General features: G+C 43.0%; 1 protein-coding gene across 1 annotated transcript in view; it reads left to right on the top strand.

Annotated features, from left to right (window-relative positions):
* The window catches only part of Fbxo28 (F-box protein 28), a 28,505-nt gene extending 18,197 nt beyond the window's left edge, over positions 1–10,308 (top strand). The window contains exons 4-5 of the mRNA NM_175127.2: positions 5,405–5,600; positions 6,125–10,308. Coding sequence (NP_780336.1) covers positions 5,405–5,600; positions 6,125–6,519 — 591 coding nt within the window. The 3' untranslated portion in view covers positions 6,520–10,308. The remainder of the gene's footprint in view (positions 1–5,404; positions 5,601–6,124) is intronic.
* The last annotated feature ends 5,244 nt before the right edge of the window (positions 10,309–15,552 follow it).

Below are 15,552 nucleotides of genomic sequence, written 5' to 3'. Positions count from 1 at the left end.
AAGGGTTCTAATGATGACTCACCTGTAGAGTTTAACAGATAAGTGCTCGCCCACAGATGTCTAGAGGCACAAGCGGTCAGTTTCACTACCTTACAGTTTGAACATGTGATAGTGATTCACACTGGGAGTACGCCACACTCTTTAAGCACAGGAGTATTTCAGACAACCTAGTTTATTGCTCAAGGCCTAGGGAGGATTTGGTATGTGGTGTGTTACTGTTAAAAAACCTGCTGGAGGTCTGTTTTCTGCTACATCTCAAAGGAAATATTTGCTTTGTTTTGTTTTTTGTTTTTGTTATTGTTTATTGGGTTTTTGTTGTTGGGTTTTTTTTGGGGGGGTGGGGAGGGGGCTTTCGAGACAGGGTTTCTCTGTGTAGCCCTGGCTGTCCTGGAGCTCACTCTGTAGACCAGGCTGGCCTCGAACTCAGAGATCTGCCTGACTCTACCTCCCGAGTGCTGGGATTAAAGGTGTGAGCCACCACTGCTCAGCGGTTTTTTGGTTTTTGTTTTTGTTTTGTTTTGTTTTGTTTTGTTTTGGATGTAGGCTCTCCAGGTTGACTCTTCATGGTTCCCGTGCTTTGTTGGGGTGCTAGGGTCACAAGTGTGCCCCACCAGACTCCAGACCAGTTTATGAGAGATGATCAGATTGCTCTGAAAATGAACTAAGTTTTTAAAGGGTTTTTGTTTTGTTTTATTTTTGTTTTTGTTTTTGTCTGTTTAATTTAAGACCAAACATGGGACTCATCCCTTTAAATCACAGCTCTTAGGAGGCAAAGGCAAGCAGATTGCTATGAGTTAAAGGTCAACCTAGCCTACATATCAAGTTTCAGGGCAGCCATGGCTATGTAGTGAGACCCTCTCTCAAAACAAATAAATGAATAAATAAAAATTTTTTTAAGATTTTAATTTGTAGGGCTGGAGAAACGGATCAGCTGTGTAACGAGACCCTCTCTCCAACTATGAAGCATATACGCATTCAGTTCCCAGCACCACATGGCAAGTCACAGCTGTCTATAGCTCTGCTTGCAGGGGGTCCAACTCGCTCACACAGGCATGCATGCAGGCAAAACACCAATGCACGTACAATATTTTTAAAATAAATTTTAATTTGTAGAAGTGTTTTGGCTGCATGTATGTGTATACCACATGCATACAGTACTCATATGGAACTGAAGGGGGCATCAGAACCCAAGAATGGGAGCTACAGTCAGGTGGCAGCCACCCTATGGCTGCTGGGAACCAAACCTTGGTCTTCTGCAGGAGCAGAAGTGCTGTTAACTGCTCAGCCGTCTCTCCACCCTGAACGACATTTTGCATGTGGTGAGTGCTGTGCGCTCTGCATGTGCCTCTGCTGCTGCCTGGCTCAGTGGACAAAGCATGCAGCTCTGCCGCATGCTGTCACAGTTTTGGTTTTGCTTGGCTTTCATCATACCCTCTATTTTTTCCTTTTAGACAGAGGAAAAAAAATCATTTGAGATTTTACTGAAAACCTGGATTATCCCATAGCACTAAAATCTCTGTGTAATAAGGTTTAAAAATATGACCTTTCCTAATGGAAACTTATATGCAAAGAGATACTTCGCTGTGTATAGAGGACTGAATAGAATAAAAATGTTTCATAGTTTAGTTTACAAATGTAATTTAATATGATAGCAGTTTTCTTTGGTATGTTATGAAAAACATTAACAATATACATTTGTTTTGGTTGTTGGTTTTTGTTTTTATATTGACAACAGGGTCTCACTGTGTAGCTCTGGCTAGCGTCAAACTCACAAAGATCTGCCTGCCTCTGCATCTGGACTACTGGGATTAAAGCTAGGCCACCATGCCCAGCTTATGTTTGTTTATAAGAGCATACCATAGAATACATGACTAGACTATAGTATCACACTGTTAATTGCCCGTCTTGTTGCCTCTCCATTTATGCCATCTGCCTGTCTGAGCTCCATTTCTTCACTCTTCCTTGTTTTGTTGTATTCATTTATTCATTCATTCATTTGTGCTTTTTCAAACAGGATCTCACTATGTAACTTAGACTGGCCTTAAACTTGTGGTCTTTCTGCTTTAGACCCCTGAACACTGGGCTTTCAGGCTTGGCTACAACGCTGAGCACATTGTTTCTTCAGTCGGGTGTTTTCTCTTGCCTGCTTTCACCTGTTTGCTGGAAGTTTACCTGTTGCTGTTTTCATGCCCTCAGTAGACGGTCCAGTTCTAAGCAGGTCAGACCTCTGCCTTCTGTGTCTCACACAGTACATGGAACCCACTGTGATCTGTCTGATGTATGCTTGCTATTTATGAGTCACTCACAGAATTACTGTTGGGTAGGATCTGTCTTTCCATACCTGCATAAAAGAAACACTGTCAGTTTAGACCAAACATGCTACAAATATTAGTCTACCAATAAGTGCATATGCATAATATCTAGAGATTTAGTCATAAAACTGAGGACACCTGGTTAAACGTAGAAGAAGCACATGTAATAATTGTGTATTTTGAGAAATTACTCTCAGTAGTCATCTTGTTAACTCTTGAATTTGTGTTCAAAGCAACCAGCCCTCTAAAACCCATGACCTTAATTTGAATATAACCCTGTTGCTTGCCCCAAAACAGTTTCACTTGGCTAGGTCAATATTAAACAATACAAATATTTGATTCTTGTTTTCCCTTATTTATTTAATACTTAGAAGTAGCTGGTGTGTGCCAGTTGTGGTGGAACTCTGTATCCAGGAGTGAACTGGCCATGATCTCTTCTGTTAGCTTTTATGTTATGAGGAAGACAGATTAACAAAAAGGTGTTTACAGTGTATAGTGTTCTGAAGAGAAAATAAAAACTTTGATGAAGCCAGGAGGTAGTGGTGCACGCCTTTAATCCCATCACTCGGGAGGCAAAGGCAGATAGATCTCTGTGAGTTGAGGGCCAGCCTGGTCTACAGAGTTCTAAGACAGCCAGGGCTACATGGAGAAGCCCTGTCTCAAAACAGAAAAACAAAAAAGTTTGATAAGTATATTAATGTGATTTAAACTGGAAAAATGTTCACAGATGAATGTTATGGGAAAAATATACAAGGAAGACATTCTAGAAAAAGGATCAAAAGATCAGAATACACAAAAACCTGGAGGCATTAAGACAGGGCATGATTTAGTTTCACAGAGTTTCATATAGTGTGTTAACCCTGGAGACGGCATAAAAACAAACAGAAAACCCAAAAATCAATCAACCGTTGCGATGTTTTCCTTATTTATAACCCACATGTGCTGTTTGGACACAAGATAAAGTGACTCGTTTACCCTAGCCCAAGCATGTGATGGACGCATTAGTCAGCACGAGCAGCCTTTTACAAAGCTGGCTCTGCCTCGGATTCCTTACAGTTTTCTATATAGACTATGTGAATGTCTTGAACGGATGCAGGTTCCATATGTGCAACTAGCACTGGTAACTGTTGCAGAAGGCTGTTGGAGCCTAGTTGCATCCTAACATTTTCTGTATCTATCCTACGAAGTCTTCCATTTGTAGGCTTTGAACACCTTAGGTGAGCCATGCCAACTGACCTTAATCCTTCCCTCTCAGACTTCAGTGATCCAGTCCTGTCTCCTCATTCTTTCTCAAAGATGTCAAAGAAAGCTTCCTGCCCTTCTCTAATGTTTCCCTGTGGCACTTCCTCTGCTTTCCCCTCCTTTTCCTTTGTGGTATTACTTAGCCTTGGGGAGGAGGGAGGTGGTTGTTGTTTTTCTCCCAAACCTCATAAGAGTAAGAGCCTTGTTACCGAGACAGAATCTCAGTGTGTAGCCCTCACCAACCTGGAGCTTGATGTAGAGGCGCCTCGGAGATTGGCCTGCTGGTGCCTCCTGAGGGTGAGGTTACTGATGTGCACCCCACGCCTGGCTAACAATAAGAATCTTGTCATCCCCGCTCACTGGGTTTTTACACGAATGCTTTGAACCGTTGTAGAAATACTTGTGTTTATTTTAAACTATGCTTGCATAATTAGTCCAAGAAGAGGAATTCCATTTTGCTATGTATTGGCTTTCTAGCAAGATACTTGAATAACCTCCTGAAAAAGTTAATTTTCTTCTAACATGAGCCCTGAATGGCATGGTAATGGTAGAGGAACACAGCACTAGCCATCGAGTTCTTGGTTGCACCCTTGACTCCCAGGACCTTATGCTCTCCCTTTGTGAGCCCAGACCCTTTTGTGCTGTTCCCTGCTGGAACCCACCCATATCTGCAATTTGTCTCTTGTACTCTTGACCTGGCTCTAGCTACTGATTGAGTTCAACACAGTATGTCTCACTTCCCATTAGGTCAGCTCGATACTCTACCTCATTCATTCCTTTTCAGTCCTTGCCTACAACACTGGCCACGCTGGTGAAGTCATCTTTATACAAAGGACCATCACCTCAAACCTAGTCTAGAAAACACTAAGAGCTAGGGTTTGTCCAGGTACTATTATGCTAGATTTTGTGTTCCTTCTAACTAGTATTCTATATTTATTCTTGTCAAGAAGAGAAGGTAGATTACAAGACCGACCCAGAGTTGAGATAAATGCATCAAGAGGACCATGTATGATTCAAGGAGGGTTGAGACTGATGGCAGAATGGTTTACATTATAGCCCCAGGTCGCATGATATAAAGTTCCATTGCAATAGACATTACCTGGACTGTGGTCTTCAAAGATGGGAATCACTGTTTCCAGGTCTGTGCTGAAGCCACTGAAGTGTGAACAGTACCTCTTTGGGAGGAAAGCTGAGAGCACGCTTGGCTAAGGCCGTTCGGGTACTGTTCAAGTAGGCGAGGAGGGAGCTAGGAACCCACGGAGTAAGCTCGTGTGTCTTCTCCCCGCTAGGCCTTTTGCTGCCCTCTGGTCACGGTGAGAAAGTGTGCGCTGAAAACGAATTCTAAGCTTTGTCAGCTCTTAGAGAAACAGAGTTTTATGGGATGGACATGCGGTGGCAGTGCACAAGAGAAAGGAATCAGACTGAGTTCTCGGGGCTTGGGGACAGAATTGCATTTGGAGTGCAGGCTTGGGTAGTCCCTGCCCCTGCTCCAGGCAGAATTGGGTACCTATTTAATTCTCTAGTTTCCTTAGCAATCCATGTAGCTCTTGTATTGTGTGTATTCATGTGTCTTCCCAGATGCCCTGACTCCCTTTGGAGCAGGAGCTGTATCTTTGTTCTGACTGTAGCTTTAGCACAGTACCCTGGAACAGTAAGGATGCTTACTAAGTCTAAGCGTCAAGTATAGTAGGAAGTGCAAAAGCCTATGCTGCGGACTCTCCATGACAAGTTTATGAGTTCAGAGCGCTATACGTCCTCACAGCAACTCTAAGATGGTAGCCTTACTATTCGTTTAGCTAATCTCTTTTTTTTTTAACTTCAAAAAGTACTAATGAGAATTCATATTGTAGGTGATTGATGAGATTTACCGTGTACTGAGATATGTCAATTCTACCAGAGCCCCTCAGCGAGCTCACGAGGTGCTGCAGGAGTTACGGGATATCTCCTCCATGGCGATGGAGTACTTTGATGAGAAGATTGTTCCAATTTTGAAGAGGAAATTGCCAGGATCAGATGTGTCAGGAAGACTCATGGGCTCTCCTCCAGGTATGGCTGTTTGTTTGTTTGTTTGGCTTTGTTTTTGCTTTTTCAGACAGGGTCTCTGTGTGTATTTGTACCCAAGCTGGCCTCAGCCTCCCTGTGTAGCCTGTGTTGGCCTCAGACTCACGGTGATCATCATGCCTTTGCCTCTCGGGTGCTGAGAACGGGGCTGTGCACTGCCACCCACAGCAGCTCTTCTCTGCATGCATCCTGATTACATCTTCAGTTTCTGATAACCACCGGGTCTAACTCCCTAGCGCCTTTATCTTTTCATTTAACTACATTTTGTTGGGTTGCTGTTGAGGATGCTTTGCACATGTCTTGCTGTAAGGCTACTTGCCCCGCTCCCTGCTTCTGGGGTTTTGGATATATTACGCCCTCTAGATCCATTTCATGCTAACTCTTTGCATGTGACCACAACTGCCGACTTAAAGTGAATTTTCTGTTATAAACCCAAGAACCTAAAGTAAGCTGAACTGTTCCCAGTAGGAGACAGGAATGATTAGCCCTTTTGAATGCTGTCTCCACAGTTCCCGGGCCATCCGCAGCCCTGACAACAATGCAGCTCTTCTCCAAGCAAAACCCGTCCAGACAAGAGGTTACCAAACTGCAGCAGCAGGTCAGAACCAACGGCGCTGGCGTGACTGTCCTCAGGCGTGAGATTTCTGAGCTTCGCACCAAAGTGCAAGAGCAGCAGAAACAGCTTCAAGACCAAGACCAGAAACTGCTCGAGCAGACCCAGATCATAGGCGAACAGAACGCACGGCTGGCAGAGCTGGAACGCAAGCTCCGGGAAGTCATGGAAAGTGCAGTAGGGACCTCCTCAGGGTCTGGGCAGAGTGAGGAGTCCCCTCGGAAACGACGGAAGGCAACGGAAGCCATAGACTCTCTTAGGAAATCCAAACGACTTCGGAATAGGAAGTAGATTGGAATATGGCTCTAGCTCCAGAGGACGACGTCCGTGGCTGAGAGTTTAAGCAGTTACTCCTGTCAGGATATCGGAGCAACATGGTGTCCTTAGGCTTCCAGGCGATCAGACACAACTTATACTTGGCTCTTGTGGTTGGCATCCTTTGCGCTTCTCTGGTGGAGCTGATGCACAGACCCGTCTTACCTTGCAATAGATTTGTACTAACCATGCCCATTCTATCGTGTTTGGGGGCTAACCTTGCTCCTGTGCAGGCGATGTGTTAAGGTTATTTGTTTCTGCATATATGCACATTACATACGGATTTTAAACAAACCCATTCTTGACAGACTAAAAGTTAAGTTTAATACATAAAATGTCCTGTTCACTTGAAAGAAAAAAAAAATCTACTTTTTAAATGGACACTATCTTGTTTTTTGTTTTTTGTTTTTTTTAAAAAGTTGACTTTTTGTTTGTTATAAGTGACCTTTGTCTGGAATGTCTGAGACACGGTTAGTACTTTGGTATTGAAGTGATGGGTGACAGAAGGACTGAGAGTATTGGCTGTAGAGGGGGCTCTACAGTAGCAACTATTTTTATAAACTACTGGCAAGGGGTGTCTCCAGGCGTTAGGTACATGCTTTCAGTTTTCTTTGGGGCCGTGTCCTCCATTTGCATGGATGGATGCATGCATTGCCTAGGCAGCGCACTTCATACCACTCCTGCACTGGTGTTGATCTTGAACCTCTAGACTTCTCCACTGTTAGAGCTGCGCCGACATTGATTTAAGCACTCAGCAGCTTACCTGTCGGGAGAGAGTTGTCAGTCCATTTGTCCTCCAGTTTTACAGGCACAAGAGACTGTTAGAGTCCATTGATGTATCTCTTCTCTGTAGGGTTCAGGTGTACTGGCTAAGACAGAACCTCAAATCCAAGGCTCTTTCTTTCTATAGACATCAGACCTCTGATCTGACTCAGCTCTGTGCTCCTGGGTCAACCATGACTTAGTAGGGACCCAACTGAGGGAAAGTTTGTTGAAGAAAATTATATCATGAAAAAAACATTTCATTTCTGGGGCATGACCTGAGGGAAGCTTTTTCATACCACTTTCAAGCTCTCACATAAATAACTCTGAACAGAGCTTTAGTCTTGTTTGCACTCCTGTTTTGAGCTTGTAACTGGAAAAGCCTGTCTTGCGCTGTCAGCCTCCTGAATGGTCACTTTAACAACCTCCAAATTGTATAAAATGGTTCTTTCTCCCGGTTGTATATTTTTGAAACATTCAACTATCACTGTCGTATTTTTATTTTAATTATGTACTAAATTATGTAGTTTTGTTCTTTTAAACATCTGTTGCTTTGGACTTTGTTTATTTATAGTAAATGTAGGTGTAAGATGGTAAAAACTATCCCTTTCAGGTGAAAGTTGACCCCTGTGTTACCTGAGGGTTTGGTAACCCCACAGTGGGAGAAAAGCACAAGGTTGTCATCCGTCCAGCGTGACACATTATGCATCCTTTAGGTTACTTTTACCAAGTGACACTCTCCTACGCACTCTTAAGTGTTGTCCCTTCGTGATCCTGCCCTTGGGTTCTGTTCAAATCTCTGACTTTGAAAGTCCATCTACAATGTAGTATGTCTTCAGTGAGAAACCTTAGCATGGTATCCAAGTGTTTCATGATTTGTTGGGAAGGTAATTTTAAAATAAACAGTTTCCTTAAAAGATTTGTCAGCAAGGTCATCCATAAAGGTCCCTGTCTGGATCTTCTTTTCTCAGCAGGTCTCTTGCAATCCTAGAATGTAGCCATATCACCGTAGCCTTGGAGGAGGGCCACTGAGCGCTTAAGACTCCGAAGCAGCAGCATACAGGATTTCAAAGGAGAATCCTTATGCATCAAAGAAAATAAGCCTCAAATTATTTCTTCAATAATTATTAAAAATTTCTCAAACTATATCCAGCTAGCCTAAATGTAGCCTCTAGTCTTCCATGAGCTAGTCTGATAAAGTGGCTTTTCTGAGCACTTACACAGTAAGCAGGAAGGGGTCTACAGTGCGAGCCTGTGATCTCCAGCCCATCAGACAGAGCTGTACTGTTTCATGACTATAACCTTGAGAATAAAGCTATGACTCGCTTGCCTTAAGCTTCCCTCAGAGTAGCTGACATGCTAGGAGGTTGTCTTCGCCATTTATTAAGACAGCTATTGGGGGTCTGTAATGTTCACTTTGGGAGACCATAGTGGTATATGGAGTCTCCAAATCATGCACTATTTTAATAGCTAAAACTGGCTTGCCCTAGGAAAACTTAACCAGCCACCTGGGAGAGAACGCTTGCATTTCCTGGCAGGATCTTCCTTTGTTTGCATCAAACCATTCCCATGCCTAAGTTTGCCCACAGTCCACACCACACACAGGCGGCATACACACATGAAAAGAATGGACAGGAGGGGAGGAGAACAGGCCCTGTCAGGCCGAGCCCTGCTTCGCTCCCCAGACACTTTGCTCACATGGTTCCCAGCCATCATGGGTTACAGAGGCTCCAAACTCCCCTTGTGATGTAGAGAGAGCCTGGAGGCAAGGGGGCCATTAACTCCTGTTGTGAAGACTATTTGGGTGCCCCATGTCGAAAGCCACTGGTCCAAGTTGACATTTTTTTTGGTAAAACATGATTTTTGGAGTACTGAACTCACAGGGGCTTGCCTTAATTCAGTAGTTTCAAGATGTATGCGCTATATTCTATGTGTTAAAATGGTAAAATATTCTATGTAGCCCCAAGAGTGGGTAAAACAGAGTTTAATGCCTAAATAAATAAGCTAAAAAGGTGTCACAACAGCTGGATTTTTTAGAGAAAATGGACATATAAAAAATAGGCTATGCGTCATGAACAGAAACTATGGCACCTTGGGATCGCACTACTGCATGCACTGTTTTGTATGCCATTTCATAGCCTGCACTTTAACCTCCAAAGAAATGCTGCGTGGTGCCTGTCCCCTGTCAGTGAGCTTATCCCGGAGTCGGCGCTTCTATTTCACTCTGCTGAGTTAGTCTCCTAGCTGGCATTCTTATTTGGGTTCTCTGCTTCCTTAGCCATAATACTTTCTAGGATCTGAGAACTCCTGTCTCGTCTATTTCCAACAGTGTCAAATCCTAATTTAATGTAGATTCATCCTTGCCGATCCACACAGTCATAGATCCTCTTCTAGTGTGAATACTTGTTCGTTGCCTGTACCAAACCCTCAGAAAGCAGACACTGTAAGATCTGAAGGTGGGAATAAAAGGCCTGAAAGGGGAACACACAAAGCGATGCCCCTGCTGGAGAATGGTGGAGTCTAACAGGAGGCTGAGCTTCCTGCTGAATGCTTGAGATCTGCATGAGGTCCTTCGGGGCAGAAGAGGTTCCATTATAACTAACTTAAATGTAGAGCCCGTCCTCGGGAAATTATCAACAAAACACTAAGTCCACAAAAGCCAGTGGCTGCTACTGGTGGAAGGTGGCCACTTCCTGCTCTCACTTTGAGCAGCCGTCCTTCACTCAAATCGAAACTAAGGCACGCTTGAGTGAGGTTGGCCTTTCCCAATTTCCCAAGAATCCTTGTTAAATTTTTAAAGCTCAAGCATTAAATTCACCTTCTTCCCATTGTGTCAGAAGATAGCCACGAGCTTTAGAAGCCTGGGAATCAGGTCAGGCTATTGCCAAAGTCTAGTGGTTCGTGCTGCCAAAAGGTTAGACATGTTTTAAAAACTCCTTTATGTGGTACCATTGTCTGTTTACTTAATGCTCATGAGCAACAATAAACCACTAGTTTACCGTCTGGAGTTTTCATTCTTTCGACCTAATCAGTTATTGGAAGGTGAAAAAAAAAGCACCTCCCAGTCACACAACAGGGCACAGAAATAAACGTGTTGTCACCAGGCCTACTCGTTTCTTTATTTCATGCCTCAGGGTTCGGAGCTGCCTCAGACAGCCATGTCTGTGGCTACTCTCCCAAGCCACTGCACTGTTTACCCAGCACTCCTCAGAGCCACCATGAAAGGCAGGGTTGACCTGAATGGGGGGAATGGAACCCAGGTAAGCCGCATGCCCACGGTGTTAGACCAGGAAGACACCTTGGTGGGATTTGAACTGGACCTACTTCTGCCTGAAGCTTTGTACTTCCTGCGGTAACATACTCCGTTTCTAAAAAGGCAAGAAGCATGGAGATGCCACGTGGGCTGGTTGCTCTCAATAATCAAAAGCAAGCCATGGAAACCCACCAGTGGTAGAATAGACTGGGCAAAGGCTGGGAGCCCTGGGGAACAACCTGCAGTAGAAGAGGCTTCCTTAGCATCTATTTACAAGGATCTGGGTCCAATCCCCAGGGCTGGCCTTGAAGACAGCTTGTAAGGACTGTTTCCCAAGGTGTACAAGTGAAAGACTTACTGACTTGTAGGTTCAAGGCCACTAACAGGTCACAATTTTTTTTTAATTTATTTATTATATGTAAGTACACTGTAGCTGTCTTTAGACAAACCAGAAGAGGGCATCAGATCTCATTATGGATGGTTGTGAGCCATGTGGTTGCTGAGATTTGAACTCACGACCTTCAGAAGAGCAGTCAGTGCTCTTAATCACTGAGCCATCTCTCCAGCCCCAACAGGTTGCAATTTTATATGTTGCTGTGACCATCAATTACTTCTTAGGCGCTACCTGGCAGGAACAGCAGTTCTCTTCAAAAACCTTCCTGCTTCCAACACAAGTAGAATTTTTGATCAACTATAACTGTACAGATACTTTTAGTATAAATTATACAGAGGGTTCATATTGATATTTCCATACATATAATACCCATTGATGTATTCACCCCTATATTAATCTTATCCTCCTCCACCTTCACCTCTTCCCTTCCATGTGTTTAACACGCCCACACACACACTTTTATTTTAATTCGCTCTCCTTTGTTTCTTTGATTTCCACACAGAAGAGAAAACGTGGTTGTGACGTTGGCCTATTTCATGTAACGCGATTCCAGTTCTGTGCATTGTCCTGCAAAGAACATGATTGCACCCTTTATTGTTGCGTACATATTGTGTTTTAAGTACATTATTTTTTATTCACCCATGGACAGACACCAGGCTCATTCCATTTATTATTGGCTGTTGTGGAAGTGAGATAAATGTGGGTGTCTCTATAGCAACCTGACTCAGGTATGTACCTAAGTGTGGTATTGCTAGGTTGTTTGGTACTTGTATTTTTCGATTAAAATTTTTCGAGATTTGTTTTTATTTATGTGTACGGGTAATTTGCCTGCATGTATGTCTGTGCACCATCAGTGCCCATGGCAGCCAGAAGAGGGCAGCAGTTCCTCTGAAATGAGAGACAGGAAGTCGTGCACCACTGAGTGCTGGGAATCCAACCCAGGTCCTTTTCAACAGCAGTCAGTGCTCTTAATCATGGAATCATCTCTCTAGACCCTCCCTGCTGGCTTCCACAGGACCTTGACTAATTACATCCCCACCAACAGGTATGCTATTACGTTCCTTTCTCCCTACATTCTTGCCAACATTTGTTATTTTCTCTTTTCTTGATACCATTCTTAAGGGTAAGATGGACTCTCAATTAAGTTTTTGTTTTATTTTGGCCACATTTTTTTTTTTTATTTTGAGCGTCTCTGTAGCCCACATTACCTTGAAACGTACTAGTAGCCCAGGCTAACCTTGGCCTCACAGCAATCTGCCTGCTCCCATCTGCTGCTGGAAGAAGCCTCTCTGACGATGACTGGACAAGGCACTGATCTATATATATAGCAGAATATCATCAGAGGTCATTTCATTGTCTTGTTTTGTTTTTTGTTTGTTTTTGTTTTGTTTTTGCCAGATTTGTTTAGCTCTATCCTAGGTCTCTAAACTACCCAGTCTCCAGTTTCTGGCCATCCAGGTAGTGTCAGACCTGTGAAGTGGGCCTCAAGTTGGGTCAGACACTAGTTGATCACTCCTACAACACCACCATTGCTCCAGCCCTTCTTGTAGGCCGGGCAAATTGATTTTAAGTGGAGTTTTATGGCTGAGTTGGTGTCCAGGTTTCTCTTTCCATAGCCTGAAGAGTACCTTCCTGCACCAAAGAGACTAGTATGCAGGGGTGAAGGCTCCATCCAGGCACTAGCTGGACCTCTCTATGATTCAATAACCTGTGGAGATTGCCTTCAGTAGTGGAGTCCTGCTGTCAGTTTATAGAGAGCAGCAAACCCTCTGTCCTGGCATTAGCCTGAGATATTTAAGGATCTCCACAGGAGACCCCGGTCTTGACCAACAACCTTTCCACTGGACCCCCCACCCCCTTGACCAACCTCAACAATTGCAACCCCAACCTGTCACTGAAAGCTTTGCCAGGCTCTAAGAGATGGCCAGTTCAGACTCAGTATCCTCCATTATTAGCAGTCCTCACTAGGGTCACCCTCATAGATTCCAGGAAGTTTTTCATTGCACTAGGTTCCCACACTCCTAAAGCCCCCAATTCCAGCTGCCTCTCCCTACACTCTCTATCTCTCTCTCCCTCCATCCCCTCCCCTCCCCCTCCTGCACATGTCCCACCTGTGCCCAGTGCACGCATAAAATCTATTTCTCCTTCCTGGGGAGATCTATGCTTCCCCTCCCGAGCCCTCTTTACCCAACCTCTCTGGGTCTGCGGATTGTAGCTTGATTAGCATTTACTTAACAGCTAATACCCACTTATAAGCGAACCATATTTATCTCTCTGGGTTAACTCAGAGTAATTAATTTTTTCTAGTTGCATCATTTGCCTGCAAATTTCATGATGTCATTTTTTTAACAGCTGAGTGATATTCTGTTGTATTAAATATACCACATCTTCTCTATTCATTTTTTGGTTGAGGGCCATCTAGGTTGTTTCCAGTTTCTGGCTATTATGAGTAAAGCCACAGTGAACATAGTGGAACAAGTGTTCTTATTGTCAGATGGAGCATCCCTAAGGTGTATCCTCAAGAGTAGCTGGATCTTGCAGTACATTGATGCCCACTTTTAGATGAACTGCCATGTTGGTTTCCACTCCCACCAGCAATGAAAGAGTGGATTCCTTGCTCCATATATTTGCCAGCATGAGCTGTCACTTGGGTTATTAGCTTTAGCCATTCTGACAGATGTACGATAGAATCTCAAAGTAGTTTTGATTTGCATTTCTCCTTGGCTAAGGATGTGGAACATATCTTTAGTGTATCTCAGCCATTTGAGATTGTCTAGTGAGAATTCTCTGTTTAGGTCTGTACCCTATTTTCTAATTGGATGATTTGGCTTTCTGACATCTAGTTTCATTTCCTTATGTGTTTTTGATGTTAGTCCTCTATCAGACGTAGAGCTGAGGAAAAACTTTTCCCATTCTGTAAGGTGCCACGTTGTCAGATTGATGGCATCCTTTAGCCTCATAGGAGCTTTTCAGTTACACGAGGCTTCATGTATTAATTTTTTTTCTTAGTGTCTGAACTATCTAGCGTCCTGTTCAGAAAGTTGTCTCCTGTGCCAATGCATTCAAGGTTATTCCCCTACTTCCTCTTCTGTCAGGTTCAGTTTATCTGATTTTATGTTGAGGTCTTTGATTTGTTTGGACTTGAGTCTTGTGCAGGGTGATAGATATGGATCTATTTGTGTTCTTCTACATACCAACATCCAATTTCACCAACACCATTCATTGAAGATTTTTTTTTAATTTTTCCATTGTATACTTCTGGCTTCTTTATCAAAATACAGGTGTCCATAGCTGTGTAGACTTAGATATAGGGTCTTTGTTTTGATTCCATTGATCAGTGTGTCTGCTTTTATGCCAATACTACATGGTTTTTATTGCTATATCTCTATAGTACAACTGGAAACCAGGAACGGTGATATCTCCAGCAGTTCTCTTACTGTTCAGGACTGTCTTAGCTACCCTGTTTGTTTGTTTGCTTGTTTGTTTGTTTTTCCATATGACAGTTGTTGAGAGCTGTCCTTTCAAGGTCTGGAAAGAATTGTGTCGGAATTTTGATGGAGATTGCATTGAATCTGTAGACTGCTTTTGGTAAGATGGCCCTTTTCACTGTATGAAACCTAGTGATCCATGAGCATGGGGGATTTTTACATCTTCTGAGATCTTCAATTTCTTTCAAAGACTTGAAGTTCTTAATCATACAAATTTTTCACTTGCTTGGTTAAAGTTATCCCCAAGATATTTTATATTATTTAAGGCTATTGTGAAGGGTACTTTTTTCCCCTGATTTCTTTCTCAGACTGTCATTTATATACATGAGGACTACTGATTTTTTTTTTAATCTAGCTACCTTGATGAAAGTGCTTATCAACTATAGGAGTTCCTTGGTAGAATTCTATCATATCATCTGCAAATAATGATAATTTGACTTTTTCCTTTCCTATATGTATCCCCTTGATCTCCTTCAGTTGACTTATTTCTTTAGCTAAAACTTCAAGTACTGTATTGATATATCAATATTTTTATTGAGAGCACGGACAGCCTTGTCTTATTCCTGATTTTAGTAGAATTGTGTTGAGTTTCTCTCCATTTAACTTGATGTTAAATAAAGGCTTGCTATAAATTATCTTTACTGTGGTTAGGTATGTCTTTTATATCACTAATCTCCCCAAGACTTTTATCATGAAGGGCTGTTGGATTTTGTCAAAGGCTTTTTCCAAACTTAATGAGATGATCATGTGCCTTTTTCTTTCAGTTTATTTATATGTGGATGTCTTAGTTTGAGTTTTATTGCTGTGAAGAGACATCATGACCAAGGCAACGTTTATAAAGGACATGTAAATGGGCCTGGATTACAAGTTCAGAGGTTCAGTCCATTATGATCATGTCGGGAAGTATGGCAGCATCCAGGCAGGCATGGCACTGGAGGACCTGAGAGTTCTACATAGCATCAGGAGACTACTTCTAGGTTGCTAGGAGGAGGGTCTCAAAGTTCATCCCCATAGTGACATACTTTCTCCAACATGGCCACACCTAGTCCAACAACCACACCTCCTAATGGTGACACTCCCTGGGCCAAGCAAAATCAAACCACCACAGTGGA

The sequence above is a fragment of the Mus musculus genome, chromosome 1, assembly GCF_000001635.26.
Source record: "Mus musculus strain C57BL/6J chromosome 1, GRCm38.p6 C57BL/6J".
Lineage (NCBI taxonomy): Eukaryota > Metazoa > Chordata > Mammalia > Rodentia > Muridae > Mus > Mus musculus.
This window is presented reverse-complemented; position numbering and strand designations above follow the sequence as displayed.